Source organism: Myotis nattereri, assembly GCF_964212035.1.
Source record: "Myotis nattereri genome assembly, chromosome: 1".
In the NCBI taxonomy this organism is placed as follows: domain Eukaryota; kingdom Metazoa; phylum Chordata; class Mammalia; order Chiroptera; family Vespertilionidae; genus Myotis; species Myotis nattereri.
Genome location: NC_138075.1, coordinates 11448611 through 11463687, shown reverse-complemented (window position 1 = coordinate 11463687; position 15077 = coordinate 11448611). Strand labels below are relative to the sequence as shown.

General features: G+C 52.8%; 1 protein-coding gene across 5 annotated transcripts in view; it reads right to left on the bottom strand.

The window, feature by feature from the left end:
- TTC7B (tetratricopeptide repeat domain 7B) overlaps positions 1-15077 on the bottom strand; it is a gene marked incomplete at its 5' end in the record, with an annotated part of 195317 nt that overhangs the window by 50576 nt on the left and 129664 nt on the right. For all 5 annotated transcript variants that reach the window (XM_081111613.1, XM_081111614.1, XM_081111610.1 and 2 more), the window contains one exon: positions 4820-4936. In XM_081111613.1, the coding sequence (XP_080967739.1) occupies positions 4820-4936 (117 nt within the window). The remainder of the gene's footprint in view (positions 1-4819; positions 4937-15077) is intronic.

Sequence of the window (15077 nt, the reverse complement as noted above, 5' to 3'; positions counted from 1 at the left end):
TCAGGACAGAGGGCCGGGCCGCCCAGACGTTCTACATCCCCGGGCACATGTTTTCCGGAAACTGTCCTATTAGTTATTTCCACCACCAAGAAACAATAAATGTCTCTGAGCAGCAGATAACATAAAAGTACATGCAAATTTTCGTTGAACACATTACTACTGTCTAAATGTTTCTAGCACAGGTCTATGTGTTTTTAATGCAAACATTACTAACACATTACAAAAATAGGAATATTGCAATGGCTCCCACTTAGGAGTTTTCCAGAAGATGTTATCTCAAAAGGAAGTGCATTTTCCATCATCTTGTAGATCCCAGACATGCCCTGAGCTGTTGGTGTTGAAAAGGAGGGTATGCCTGGGCTTCCATGGACCAAATCCGAGAAAGTGGATCAGAAATGTCCGTTTCAGCCACAATCCTGGAGGCTTTCCATCTCACCCCGTCTCGGGGCACAGGGCTGGCTGCCACGTGTGATGCTGGGTCCTGGGACTCAGCGGGGATCTGTCCCTACATCTGTCCTATCAAGTAGGTCGAGTTGGGCAAGGCCACTTCCTGTGCTGCAGAGACTCCCCATCAGATGGAGGAGTCAGAAGAGGTATAGCGTCTAGGCACACCCAGGTGTCATTATATACACCTACAAACACGCACCTGAGAGAAAACTAGAAGGAGCCGCAAATCCACGGTACATAAGCTGAAGAGATCCACCTATGTGATGTGCACAGCAATGATTTCCATTCCCCACCAGGACTGAAATTAAGAGTGAGCTGTAGTGATGGCTAAAGCTACAGTGGGGACTGGAAGCTTCTCTTGGAAATCCTCCATCTTTCTTCACCACACGGAGGGTAACCAAGAGACAAGCCAGTGGTGGGCTAGGAGAAGGAACCTGGACTTCTTGTCCCAGCTTTGCCTCCTCCCAGCTCCGGGGATGCCTGGCACACAATGAGCTGATGTGAGAGGTGTGGCCTTGGACAGAACACCCAATGCCTGGCCTTCTGCAGGATGCTGAAGGCTGGATTACAAGAGCCAACGCGAGTTCCCAACATCCCAAACCTCAATTTTCCCATCAGTAAAATGGGTATGACATAACATGACATTTTCCCACTTTATAGGGCTACTTTCCAGATGGAATCGGGGCACACTTTGTAAAGGAAAAGTTCCACCAAAATGGCTGTGAATTAGTGTGAAATGGGGCCTCCAAATTCCAACTGAGGTTAGAGCAAAGCAACCATCTTAAAAAAAGAAACCCTAAACTTTAAATGCTACTCATTAATGAGTGATTGAAGTAAGAATTAGGGAGAAAGTTTTCTTCCCATCACATGGCTGCCTGCTGGAGATGGTCCACGTGGCAGTGACAAGCGGGGAAAGGAGCGGTTAACAATAAGAAACAGAAATAACAGAAGTTGGCTCTGGCTGGTGTGGCTCAGTTGGTTGAGCATCGTCCCATAGACCAAAAGGACACCAGTTCAATTCCCGTCAGGCACAGGCCCAGGTTACAGGTTCACTCCCCGATCTGGGTGCATACGGAAGGAAACCAATTCACATCTCTCTCTCTGTCTCTCTCTCTGTCTCTCTCTCTCTCTCTCTTCCACACACACACTCTCCCTCTCTCTCTAAAAAATCAATAGAAACATATTTTAACAAAGAAGCTGGCTGTCCACTCAGAGAGGCAGAATGGTGGTGGAGGGAGCTTTAGTGTCAGACCTGGGTTTCACTCAGCTCTATACTGACTTCACTGCTTGCTTAGCTCCAATTTTATCTCCTACGAATGGAAGGACAGTGGTTATCCTGCAAGGCTAACAGCACGGGTTGAAGACCGCATGGGAACGGCGGAGGCCAGCGCCGCCCGAAGGGAGCACCTCCCTCGCTGAAGGCTGTCCTGTGCGGTCCCGGAGCTGCTGGGCCTCGGGTGGGGCTCTGGCCGGTCAGAGGTCACACCGTCTTGGGTGGCCAAGTGACAAGGCACAAGCGGAGGGGGCAGAGACGACTAACAGGGTGAAGACGAAACAGGAGACGGATTTCTATCCTAAATGCAAGCGAAACTGCAGACCTAGGGAAGCAAACCCAGGCTTCTGCAAGGACAGACACCCTGCCAAGGGGACCCTCGTGAGAACACCCACCATCCTGCTCACAGCAAGAGACACGTCCTCAGGCGGCAGGTGGGACGCTCTTTGCAAGCTGTCTACGTGCGGTTCAGGGACCAGCTCAGAGAGCTCTTCCTTCCAGCAGAAGAGGGCCGCGCAGAGAGCACGAAGCTGCGTCTGTTCTCATCTGGCCCCACTACTGCCCGTGTCGTCCTGTGCTCTGCAGGCCTGCGCCCGCCTCAGGATGGAGCTGGGAGGGGCAGGAGCCCCGGCAGGTTGAGCAGAGCCCCCACCCCACCCTCCCCCCTGATCAGGCTCCAAACCAGACCCCACCCCCACTCTCACTCCCCCCCCCCCCCCCGCCCCCGATCAGACCGGGAAGTCAGTGTGGACCTTCTCCAGGGAGAAACCAACGGCCTCCCGCCCAGATGCTTGCTGCCCCGTTTTTGCTGTCGTTGATGGTTTTTAAGCAGGGATGCTGCTCACGCATGTGTTCATGCGATCCCACCCTTTTCTAAAACCCCGTGACCCGATCGATCGCAGATTCACGGCTGCTGCACCCAGCGCTGCCCTGATCTGGAGAACCGCGACACGTGCTGTCCCTCTCAGGATACAGCCCTCCCCTCTGGAAGCTCCATTCTCCTGCCAAGGTCAGTCTCCTCACCATTTGGGGAGGATGTCTAAATTTGCACAATGGTAAGGGCTACAGGAGAAACATTTATTTATATCCCAGAGAAAATAAATGAAGTTTTTTTAAAAAAGAGGAAGCTCCTTAATAAGGGGCTGCCTGCTTACCACCCCCTCCCTCAGGCTTTGGGAATAGCTGGAGGGAGGAGTAGCTGGAGGGAGCAGTAGCTGGAGGGAGGAGTAGCTGGAGGGTGCAGTTCTGTGATGGGTCCCCCTCTACCCACCCCCACCCCCATCCCGGCTGTGCCTGAAGCCAGGGTTCCTCCAGCTCCAGCCCTCAAAGACCCTTTAGGAAACAGAGGAAGTAGGGACTCAGCCCAGGCATTTGGTTAAGTATTTTTAAAAAGCTTTCCAATTCTGCTATTTTTTTTCTCTTCACATTCAATATTCTTGGTTGCTAAGTGGGAGGAAATGTGGGGAGGTGGGAGAAGTGTGGAGAAACTAGGGGAAACTGGCAATGTGCACGCGGGTGGATTTATTTTCTCATTTCTAAAGGGGGCACAGGCAGAGGACGGTGCTTGGGCGCGGAAGGTAGCAGCAGCCTGGGGAGGGTCTCCTGCTCGCTGGGCTTGTGGCAGAGTCTCCCTAAACCTGCTGCTGCTGATAGGCCAGGAGGGAGGGGCTTTAGGGAGCATAAATACGAGCATTTTCTATTTCTGCTTAAAGACTTAGAGAAGGAGAATTTTTAAAAAATTAAAATGATCTTTATTTTCAGAACATACCCACAAAAGGAAAGATAGGCTTCTCATCAAGAGGAGGATTTATGGTTACAAAGGGAACTCTCGTCTAAGTCCTGCCCCCCAGCTCTGCAAGGGAGCCCCCTCCTGCTGCACCCCCATGGGGCCTGCGGTCCCGACTGTTAATGTCAGTTCCCAAGGACCCATGCCCTTAGCAGGGCCCTGATCATGACATGTTTCTTAACTGCAGAAACTTTTGTGAAACAGAATCTCACCTGGAGCCCCACCTACACTCACTCTGCTGCTCCCTGCTGCCCACCCCACCTTTCCTCTCCCCAGGCCAGCAGCTGGGGGCCACGGCCACTGCCACGTGGCGGCCTCCTGGGAGGGCCAGACTGAGCAAGCCACACCCTTAGTCCACATGTACCATGTGAGTCACACGTTTTTAGGCTCCCGACTTTGAAGAGCATAATGTGAGCTGGCCATACATCTACCTGCGAGCTTGAAAAACACTCTGAATGTAGGAGCAGTTGTTTGAATTCACTGGAATCGTCACATCCCTGTTTGTTACATTACTTGCCTGATAGGGCAGGTGCATCAGAAACCTAGACACGCAGCAGAAAGAACTGCCCAGGCTTGAACATGGCCACTGCAGGTCATGGGGCGTCTTTCAGCACATGCCGGGGGTGGACAGTGCGCGCCCCCGGGTGACCTGCCTCTGAAGGGTGGGGCCCTAGGAGTGACTCCGCTGACCACGCCTGGTCCAGATATAATCGATTTCCACCTTGCACGAAAGATAATCCCAAACAACATATTTCACTGTCCTACAGGACAGTGTTTACGCGTGTATTTGCAAATTTGTTTCAGCGTATCTATTTTTAAAGTCCTCTTTGAACAAGCCCTACCATTTTACTGATTCCCGCTTTAGCTAATGAGGTAAATAAAATCTTTGACACATGCTTAATTTCTATTTGAGTCATGATTTTAACTTTTTGAAAACAGCACTTTCCTATGCCCCTAGCAATTTCTCCTCTCCTTAGGAGGATGTGGCCTCTCGGCTAGGAAGGTCTTTTAAATACTCCTGTAAGAATCCGATCTGTAGTATATAACCGACTAGCCTACCCATAAATCGTCAGCTAGTCATCCATTGCGAGCTGAGCCGAGTGGCCACCACGGCAGCAAAAGCAAAAGAAACCCATGACCTATGGATTCACCAGCCACCAGGAGAAAATGCCCTTAAAGAGAGAGCGTGGGAGGCTCCCCGCCGCCATCTGCTGTGTGGGGACCTGGAGGGGCACTGCGCGATGCCAGTCAGAGGGCACTGAGGCAGGGACCCACGCGAGCCCCACACAGAACAGGCCCCGCTGGCCTCTTACCTGGGGTTGGTTAGGTTGTAGCAGGATTTCCATATCTGTAGCATGTGCTTGCAAGTGAGCAGCGCCTCATCCGGGCCCCGGCACAGCGACTCCAGCTTCACTTTGGAGAACAGCAGTCTGTGGTGGGGAGACAGGGAGAAGAGGACACAGCTGACACCCGAGGGAGTGGCCTGGTTCGCACTCAGGAGCTACTGCACTCACTCCAGAATGGGGCGTCCAAAGGCCGCACCCCAACAAGGGCTCCAGAGCTCCCGGCTCAGCACAGGGCTTCGTCTGAGCCGCACCTGAGGCCAGTGCAGGCAATGACCGTGTGTGGTCGGGCGAAATTCATCCGAGTGGCTCATTTTATTCAGGACACAGGGATTTCATTAAGAGCATGCTTTTTCAGAACAAAACCAATTCTCCTGCGAAACTGCAAAAATTCATTGAAAGCTAACCTTGATTTGTCTACAAAATGACACAGAAGATGTGTCTCAATTGATGTAAATATCTGCAATTAACCTTCCACAGCGATCCTCGCCACGTGAGGGTGGACAGATCTCATGAGCTTTGAAAAGCTGGAGCTGAAGCGCTGCCAGGAAGGGCGACCCCTCCCCTCTCTGTCTTCCCAGCCTGCTATTTAGCAGCCAGGACTTCACCACCTCCTTCCATAACCGCGGTCTCTTCCCTACTTTGTTATCACCAATGGCTTCACCATCAGACCTTCTGAGCGCTGAGCTTAGACCCTTCTCTCTTTCTGGGACCCTCAGCGTTCTCCCACCCAGAAATTTACTTAGGTCTCTCTGTCCGCATCAGCTCTCTTGGTCCTGCGCTCATCACGATCAAGGACCTGCTAAAGCCCCAGCATGAGCCCAGGCACCTCTTCGTGGTCTTCCTACCCTTTGATCTGCACAGCTCCAAGAAACCTCCAGCCCTGGTTTTGCTCAGTGGTTACAGGGGTGGGGACATACAAGGCCCTAGAAATCGTTTGGTCTGGCCCTGCCAAGGCATTAGGAGTGAGTTAATGAAATGTTTGACCCAATATAGCAGGCTAATTTTTAAGTTGATAGTTGTGTATGACCCATGAATGATGTTATAAATACCCAAATGGCCCTTGGCAGAGAAAAGGTTTCCCACCCCTGGGTTAGAGCATTGGCCCTCAGACCAAAGGGTCACGAGCTTGATTCCCAGTCAAGGGCACGTAACTTGGTTGCAGACTTGATCCCTGGCCTGGGTTGTGGCACGTGCCGAAGGCAACCAATCAGTGTGTGTCTCTCTCATATTGATCTTTCTCTCTCTCTTTCTTTCTCTCTCCCTCCTCCCTCCCTTCTACTCTCTCTAAAAATCATTGGAAAAATATCCTCGGATGAGGATTTTAAAAAATCTCCAAAAATAATTTTCATTCCCAGCTCAAGAAACTACAGTGATTCCTTACTGTCTGTAATAATAAGTCAAATCCCTCACTGAGTCCTTTAAGGCACTCGGCCCACTGGCCACGCCTATGGCACATCCTGGTCTGAGCATCCCTCCGATGGACCCTTTACTCCTGCTAATAGAGTTCACTGGCCCAAGGCTATGGTTCTGTCATAATTCTGTGAATATATACACCATGTTCTCAATCTTAATCTCTACTCATCCACATATCTCTTCATCCTTCCGAAATTCACCTACAACCCCACCTCATCAAAGAAGTCTTCAACTAATACACTTTTACCCCTTCATAGTCTCTACCCACTACGGACCAGATTAGCTGGTGCTTGTTGTTAAGGAGGAGGAGGAGGAGGAGGAGGAGGAGGAGGAGGAGGAGGAGGAGGAGGAGGAGGAGAGAGGAAGGAGCTCCTCTCTTTGTGCACCTGGCCCTGCGTTGGGCCCTTTAAGAACAATGTCAATGCCATCTTTTTAAAACCCCTTCTCAGTGGCTGGTGCTTCTCTCCCTTCTCTCCCAACCCCTGTCTCGGGCCTCACCTCCATGGCGCCTAGAGCTGTGCTTGGAGGTCAATGGGCCTGAAGTCAGCATTTGCTCACTGACTACTTTCTCTATAAACCAGGATATAAACAAACATGCTTCTAGTGGTTTAAGTTAGACATCGGAGAATCCCTCAGCCACCTGCAGCGTGACGGCCTCGTTTGAAGGCCCTTTGGAGGAGTTAAGTCTCTTCTTCCTCCGGGGTCCCGAGACGGAACGAGGGTGTCCTAACCGTCACTGCCCAAGCTCAGGGGCGAGCTGGCGCCAACCACTCCCTCTGAATGGAACGCAGGGTGCCCCAGGGGACATGCGGGCTTCTGGGGAGTCGGGGGCCAGCTTCCTCAAGCCCGGGCTTTTAGGGGCCAGATGATGGAAGGGCAGCCAGGTAGTGCGAGGGATGCGGTCTCTCAGCTGCAAGCAGGTGGGCATAGAGAGGGAGCCCAGGCAGGCGGCCAGGACTCGGTTTCTGCCCGAAAACTTCTCAGGAAGAGGGAATTCCCTGAGGCCTGTCCAGGCCCACCTGCAGGAGTGACAGCCACTCGGGGGGTGTGGAGGGGCTTTAAGGGGCCAGATGCTGACGCCTGCTGATGTCTTCAGTGAGCCCGGGAGGTGGTGGAACGTTTCCACCAGAACCTCCCACCAAACTGGGTCAACGGGGAGAGGTGCCAAGGGTCACCTGTCAGTTTCTGGTGCCAAGGGTCACCTGTCAGTTTCTGGTGGAGACCTACCGGAGGCCGAGACCCGCCTGGATGCGGGCTGGTTGCCGAGCAATTCTGGCCTTGGAAACCTGCCTAGGACGGGGCGATGTTCTCTGGGAGCCACCTGAGTTCCTCGGGCTCGGCCGGGCTCAGAGGGTGCCTGCCCCAGGGAGGGCCTCCAGCTGGTGGGGACTGTCCCCACACAGGCGGCGCTGTGGCTCCGAGAGCAGTGCCCACGGGTCTGTTAATGGTGCCCAAATGCCAGAGCCCACCGCCACGCCTCAGCTTGGGTGGGGGACAGTTCTGAGCAAGGTTCTTGGCTGGAAAAAGAACTTCTAATTAACATGAAATAACAGCTTGTGCGCACTTGACTGAGGATGTGGAGTTGAAGAGGTGTGGGCTGGATTTAAGGGAGCCAGACAGGAAGAACAATAGGTGAACTGCTGAGCCCCGCTGATGGAGAGAGACAGAGGAGCACAGGAGAGAGACTGGCAGGGAAAGGCAGCCCAAAAGCACGGGTGGGGAGAAGCGAGGGCTCAGCCGCCGTCGGCGTTCCCAGTACAATGGGCAGGACGCCTCGACGAGCCTCCCCCTGCGATACGCCCTCGAAGGCACAAGTGAAGGCGGAGACAAAGGCTCTGCCTCAGAGACTGCTCCTCATCACCACGTCCCCAACCCCGAGCTCATTCACAGGCAAAGACAACACCAACAACAGGACAAGAGAGCATCATAGTCGCCGAGCCTGCTCCCACACGACAGGGCTGCTGGGGACCTCTGCCTGTGTCGCCTGAGCACGCTGCCGACGACTAGCATGAATTTGTGCGGCTGATGTCCACAGGTATGACACTCGCCTGCCGAGGAAACCGCGAGGCCAAAAACAAGTTCTGAGAAAACGTGGGACCAACCAGCACGGATGGCATCTCAGTACGTGGCACCTTTAGGGGGGACAGTGTGGAGTGGCGGCCAGAGACGGTCTGCTGCCTGTCAACCGAGTCTGCCCATGAATAAAGTGAGATGGTTCTCTAAGAATAGTTAAGAAGTCACCTGCTGGGAAAACGGTCCACTCCTATCCCCTATCTCTGGCTCAAAGTTCATTAACCCAATTTACACATTTGTTGTTCAGAAGCTGATTGAAAACTTACAGGAAATTAATGAGGAACAGGAGAAACTTGCTAAAATGCCCATCTGATGGTACTGACAGCCCGAATCTAGCATCTCACGCAACACCTTTGGAGACCTGGCTCCTGCCCATGTCCTTACCCTGCGTCGGCCCACTCCCCGCGGTGCTCATCCCCCCTTCAACCAACATCAGCTTCTTCCACCTGCCACCCTCCTTCACGCCTCTGGGTCTCCGCACACGCTGTTCCTTCTGTCTGAAATGCCTTTCCATCCTTTTCTGCTTTTTAAGCATCTACTCATCTTTCAAGATTCAGGCCAAACAGCACCTCTTCACTAAAGCCAGCCTTAAGTACTAGGAGCTATCTACTTCCAAATGGAAATGCAGTTCCAGAAAAGACAAGCGCTCTCAACTGTGGGATAACAAGCTACAAGCCAGGAAACTTCCGCTTGCAAGACAAGTGATATAGCAGCAGCAGCAGCAGCTGTCAGACACTTTAAATATTTAATCACTGGTTCTTACAACAGCCTGCAGGTTAGGCTGAGAGGGAAGTGTGTGTCCAAGTTCACGCTGCCAGGCACTGGGTGGACAGCGATGCAAACCCAAACCCATGAGGCTTCAGGGCACCGAACAAACCGAGCAGAATGGCTTCAACTGGTCTAACCACACCACCGACACTAATGATGCCGTGCGGCACTTTCTAATCCATTGCCAAATAGCTCGCACCCTAAGATATGTGAAGATCCGTACCAACTACCGTGTGGAATTAAACGTGGCATAAGATACAGTTCCTTGCCCTCAGAGAATGTACAGTCCAACCAGGAGGAGAGACCAGACCACGGGGGCAGGTGGGGGCTCTGAGGCGTGAGAGGGCGGCAGGAGAGCCGGAGTCTGGGCTGCGGAGCACAGTTCCCGGGGAAGATCAACGCGGGTCTTTAAAATTCTTGCCTGTGGCCTGTGCTCTCTGCGACCTGTCTCTTTCACCTAAAAGTCAGGCGCCTATAAAGCTCTAGTCATTTGAAGGGTCCAGTTAACCAACTGGACTAAAACAAACAGAAATGTGCGCAGACCTAACGGAACTCTACCAGCAGATGTCAGCTCACAGGCCGCCTACGGAGACCCCTGCACTATGGGCTTTTCAGGGATCGACTCTGAGTACCTGTTCCCTTTGCAAAACCCCAAAGCGCACACACGCTCACTGCCGGTCGGAGTGCCTGCAGAGCCCCCGCAGGAGGGTGGGAGGGCAGGGCTCTTCCCATCCATGCGTCTTCTCTAGGATAAAGCCCTTGCCTGGCCAGTATGGCTCAGCGTCCACCCAGGAACCAAGAGGTCACTGGTTCGATTCCCGGTCAGGGCACATGCCCAGGTTGAGGGTTTGGTCCCCAGTAGGGGCCATGCAGGAGGCAGCCAATCAATGATGTTCATCTCTCATCGATGTTTTTATCTCTCTATCCCTCTCCCTTCCTCTCTCTCTAAAAATAGAAATCAATAAAGACATTTTAAAAAACAGAATAAGGCCCCGTCGAATGACTGACCCGGGAGGCGCACTGGCAAGCAAGCGTCCGCCTGGGAGTTTTAGCCCCTGAGGAAGTTCTAGACTCCGACCACGTCGAAGGCCCACGTTTCCTCAAGAAGGAGGTGCCGTGCAATGTGCCCACGAGACTGGGCAGGCCACTCAGCGTTTCTCCACCATGGCCTTGCTGTCATGTGACTGTCCCGGCCCAGGCTCCCAGACCTGCTGGTTCCTGGGGAAATCCACACCGCACACCCTTACGTAGCAAAAGGAAGTCTCGGGAGCAGACGCCTGGCCCTACGGAACGTAGCAGCCCCTCATCCTTGGTTGAGAGGCTGCGCATGAGTGGCGGGTGTTGGGGACGGTCCATCCTCTCCCAGGGCTGGCAAAGAGGAGGGCTCCTCGCCTAGTCCCGCCTCCTCTTTCTGACAGGCAGGAGCTCCTGCTAGATCCCTATCAGTTACATTTTGCTTCTCATTTCAGTCAGAGTGTCGACAATCTGGACTGCTCCCCCATCCTTCTGGCGATATTTTTAGAACAAATAACTGACACATTTAGCTAACATAAATCACCTCAAGAAACCCCAGTTTGGCTCATTTTTTTGCTCCTGCTTCGGCCACTAATCGGATTAGCGTCCTAGAGCCAGCACTGAGCTGGAAATGGCCCAGACTGAAAGCACCCCTGGAGTCACACTGCCCCGGGTCAGGGGCCCCTGGAGCCACACCGCCCCGGGTCAGGGGCCCCTGGAGCCACACCGCCCCGGGTCAGGGGCCCCTGGAGCCACACCGCCCCGGGTCAGGGGCCCCTGGAGCCACACCGCCCCGGGTCAGGGGCCCCTGGAGCCACACCGCCCCGGGTCAGGGGCCCCTGGAGCCACACCGCCCCGGGTCAGGGGCCCCTGGAGCCACACCGCCCCGGGTCAGGGGCCCCTGGAGCCACACCGCCCCGGGTCAGGGGCCCCTGGAGCCACACCGCCCCGGGTCAGGGGCCCCTGGAGCCACACCGCCCCGGGTCAGGGGCCCCTGGAGTCACACCACCCTGTGTCAGAAGCCTCCTCCCAGGCCCGAGGGCGGCACCTTTATGAAGGGGCCCTTTCATTTAGCACCGTCCACAGAGCAGCAGCACGTGGACACCAGCAGGCAGGATGGGGCCTGGGTGCTATCTGACCAGCAGAGCTGGGGGCTGAGGGTGGAAAGGAAGTCCGAGGCAGAGGACCTGCCCTGGGGCTTGGGAAGCGGCTAGCAAGCAAGCTTCAGCACAGAAGGCGTCAAACAGCCTCTGGTAAGGAAATGTGTGACCAGGAACTATCTGATCTACTCTGGCTCTAAAATAAAATAATCTGTTCTTCCTAAACCACAAAGCCATGGGTCATTTCTAAATGGGGAGCAGGTGACCTGCAAGCGAGTCTACTCCCCAAAGGCCATGTCCCTGTCTCCCCAAAGGCCAGGTCGCTGACACGGGGCAGTGTGACTCCAGGGGTCCCTGACTCAGCTCCCTCGGCCAATTTCCCCACATTCCCAAGTCTGAGGATGTGACATGGACTCAAAGGAATCCACTCAGCCTGTAAGACAGAAATGGCTCCCTCCACTGAAGTCAGGCGGGAGCCAGGAAGAGAGAGACGTGCAGGAGCGGCGGTTAAGAGCACAGATGTGGAGGCCAGACTGCCTGGGTTCAAATCACAACTGCACCACATACTAGGTAGGCTACTTAACCTCTCTGTGCCTCAGTTTCCTTATCTGTAAAATGGGAATAATACTACCGACCATGGTTGTACTGATGATTAAATTATTTAAAATGTGGGGCGGAAACCAAGATGGCGGCATAGGTAAACACCGGAAATTGCTGCCTCCCACAACAACTTCAAAAATACAACGAAAAGACAAAACGGACATCATCCAGAACTACAGGAAGGCTGGCTGAGTGGAAATTCTACAACTAGAAGGAAAAAGAAAAGCACACGGAGACTCAGAGGAGGTGCGGAAGTAAAGTGCAGAGGTAAGGAGGCTCGAGCACACGCGGAAAGGGGCTGGCACCTGAGGACGCGGCTGTCTTTTTGAATCGGGAGGGAGTCACAAGCTCCCGACTGCTCTGAACTCTGGTTCCAGGAAGTCTCTGGGGACCCAGGGCTCATACGGGGAGAAACTGGTCTGTCTGGCAGCAGGCAGAACTTGGAACTTGAGGGTGGCTTCCCTCAGAGGTGCTTGCAGCAATTACCTGGACACTGAGACGCGGGCCCCTTAGGGCAGGGCTGAGGATCTGCCATAGCTGCTTGCTCCGCCCTTTGATTCCCTGAGACCCTGCCCCACCCAGGCTGCAGCAGAGGCTTTTGCATATGAATGCCCTGGCCCTTTGCAACCTGAAAATTACCTAACAAATTGCAGCTGGGCCAGACAGACCCAGAACTTCCAAGAGAAGGCCCAAGGCCCCACAGCAGCTTGCATTGCTTCACAGCTGGGCCTCATCAGGGCACCTCCAAACTCCAAAAAAGAAAGGGGAATCTGCAGTTCTCTTCGTAGCTCCTGCTGGGTAACCTCAGGCAGAGGCTAAATTAGCACCTCCTTAGATCCAAGAGCCAGTGTACCCAGTGGTCAGAGGGGGACCATCCAGATTACAACTCCTCGGATCCATAAGGGACACACTCAGGGCGCAGACTCAGTGAGCACCAAAGCCCCACTGAAGCAAGTCTTGCCCCAGAAGGGTGTCTCCAGCACAGAAGTTCTCCCACTGCAGACACAGCTGATTCTCACTGCCAATTGGCCTGGAGGTCAATTCCTCCCAGTGATCCTACAACAATCAAGGCTTAACTACAACAAGACTGTGCACAAAGCCCACAAGGGGGTGCACCAAGAGTGTCCACCTCAGGTAACTGGGGAGGCTGAGCCACTGGACACCTACCACACAAAACCATTCTACCAACACAGGGAAGCATAAAAAATGTGGAGACAAAGAAATAGGTCACAAATGACAGAAATGGAGGAAAGCAAATGACTGGATATAGAGTTCAAGACCACGTTTATAAGGTTTTTCAAGAATTTTATGGAAACCGCCGATAAATTTAGTGAGACCCTGGAGGATATGAAAAAAGACCAACTAGAAATTAAGCATACACTGACTGAAATAAAGAATAATATACAGAGATCCAACAGCAGACAAGAGGATCCCAAGAATCAAGTCAAAGATTTGAAATATGAAGAAACAAAAAATACCCAACCGAAAAAGAAAAAAAAATCCAAAAATATGAAGATAGTGTAAGGAGCCTCTGGGCAACTTCAAGCGTACCAACATTAGAATTATAGGGGTGCCAGAAGAAGAGAAAGGGCAAGATATTGAAAACCTATTTGAAGAAATAATGACAGAAAACTTCCCCTACGTGGTGAAAGAAATAGACTTACAAGTCCAGGAAGCGCAGAAAACCCCAAACAAAAGGAATCCAAAGAGGACCACACCAAGATACATCATAATTAAAATGCCAAGAGCAAAAGACAAAGAGAGAATCTTAAAAGCAGCAAGAGAAAGACAGTCAGTTACCTACAAGGGAGTACCCATACGACTGTCAGCTGATTTCTCAACAAAAACCATGCAGGCCAGAAGAGAGTGGCAAGAAATATTCAAAGTGATGAACAGAAAGAACCTACAACCAAGATTACTTTATCCAGCAAAGCTATCATTCAGAATAGAAGGTCAGATAAAAAGCTTCACAGATAAGAAAAAGTGCCCCAACCCCCTGATCCGCCCTGCTCTGTGTGTGACAGGGAGCGGTGTCCCAACTCCCCTGATCAGCCCTGCTCTGTCCATGACAGGATACGGAACCCCAACCCCCCTGATGGGCCCTGCTCTGTGAGTGACAGGGGGCAGCGCCCCAAACCCCTGATTGGCCCTGCTCTGTGCGTGCGTGACGGGGTGGCGCCGCAACCTCCCCATCGACCCTGCCTTGAGTGTGACAGGGGGCGGTGCCCCAAGCCCCCAATCGGCCCTACCCTGAGCGTGACTGAGTGTGGCATCGCAACCTCCCGATCCGCCCTGCTCTGTGGGTGACAGGGGGCGGCGCCCCAACTCCCCAATCGGCCCTGCTCTGAGCCCGACCAGGGGCTGCACCTAGGGATTGGGCCTGCCCTCTGCCACCCGGGAGCAGGCCTAAGCCAGCAGGTCATTATCTCCCGAGAGGGCACAGGCCGGACTGAAGGACTCCCCCTCCCCCCGAGTGCACAAATTTTTGTGCACTGGGCCTCTAGTCCTATATAATAAAAGCCTAATATGCTAAATGTCTGGTCATCTGGTCGGCCATTCAACCAATCCAAGTGTAATATGCTAATGATAGGCTAAGGCTGCTCTACTGCTCACTATGATGTGCACTGACCACCAGGGGGCAGATGCTCTGACCAATAGGTTAGCTTACTGCTGGGGTCTGGCCAATTGAGACTGAGTGAGATGGGCCGGACACGCCCTGGAACCCTCCTGTTGTCCCTCCCTGACCCAATTGTGCACCAGTGGGGTCCCTGCAATCTGGGCTGAGGGACCCCCTGCCCTCGAGTGCACGAATTTTGTGCACCGGGCCTCTAGTACATACATAAAACAACCAATTCCAGATGAACTCTCAGCTTTAAGTGTGAAAGAGAATGAGAGAGCTCCCAGAAGATAACTTGGGAGACTACCTTTGTGGTCCTGGAGGAGGCCAAGGTTTTAACTAGTCACAGGATTACTATCCTTGGATATGATTGGTAGATTCAACTATTTAAAATCGGTAACTTCTGTTCATCAAAAGACATCAGTGAGAGAAAGCAAAGACAAGGTACAGCTTGGAAGATTTTTGCAACACATATAATCAATGAAAGCACTTGTAATCATAACATATAAAGAAATCTTACAAATTAGTATGAAAAAAGAGAACCCAATCAGAAAAAGACTTCTTGTGCTTCACAAAAGAGAGAAGCGAAATGACCAATAAACAAACAAACAGAAAGGTGTTCAATCTCATTAATTATGAA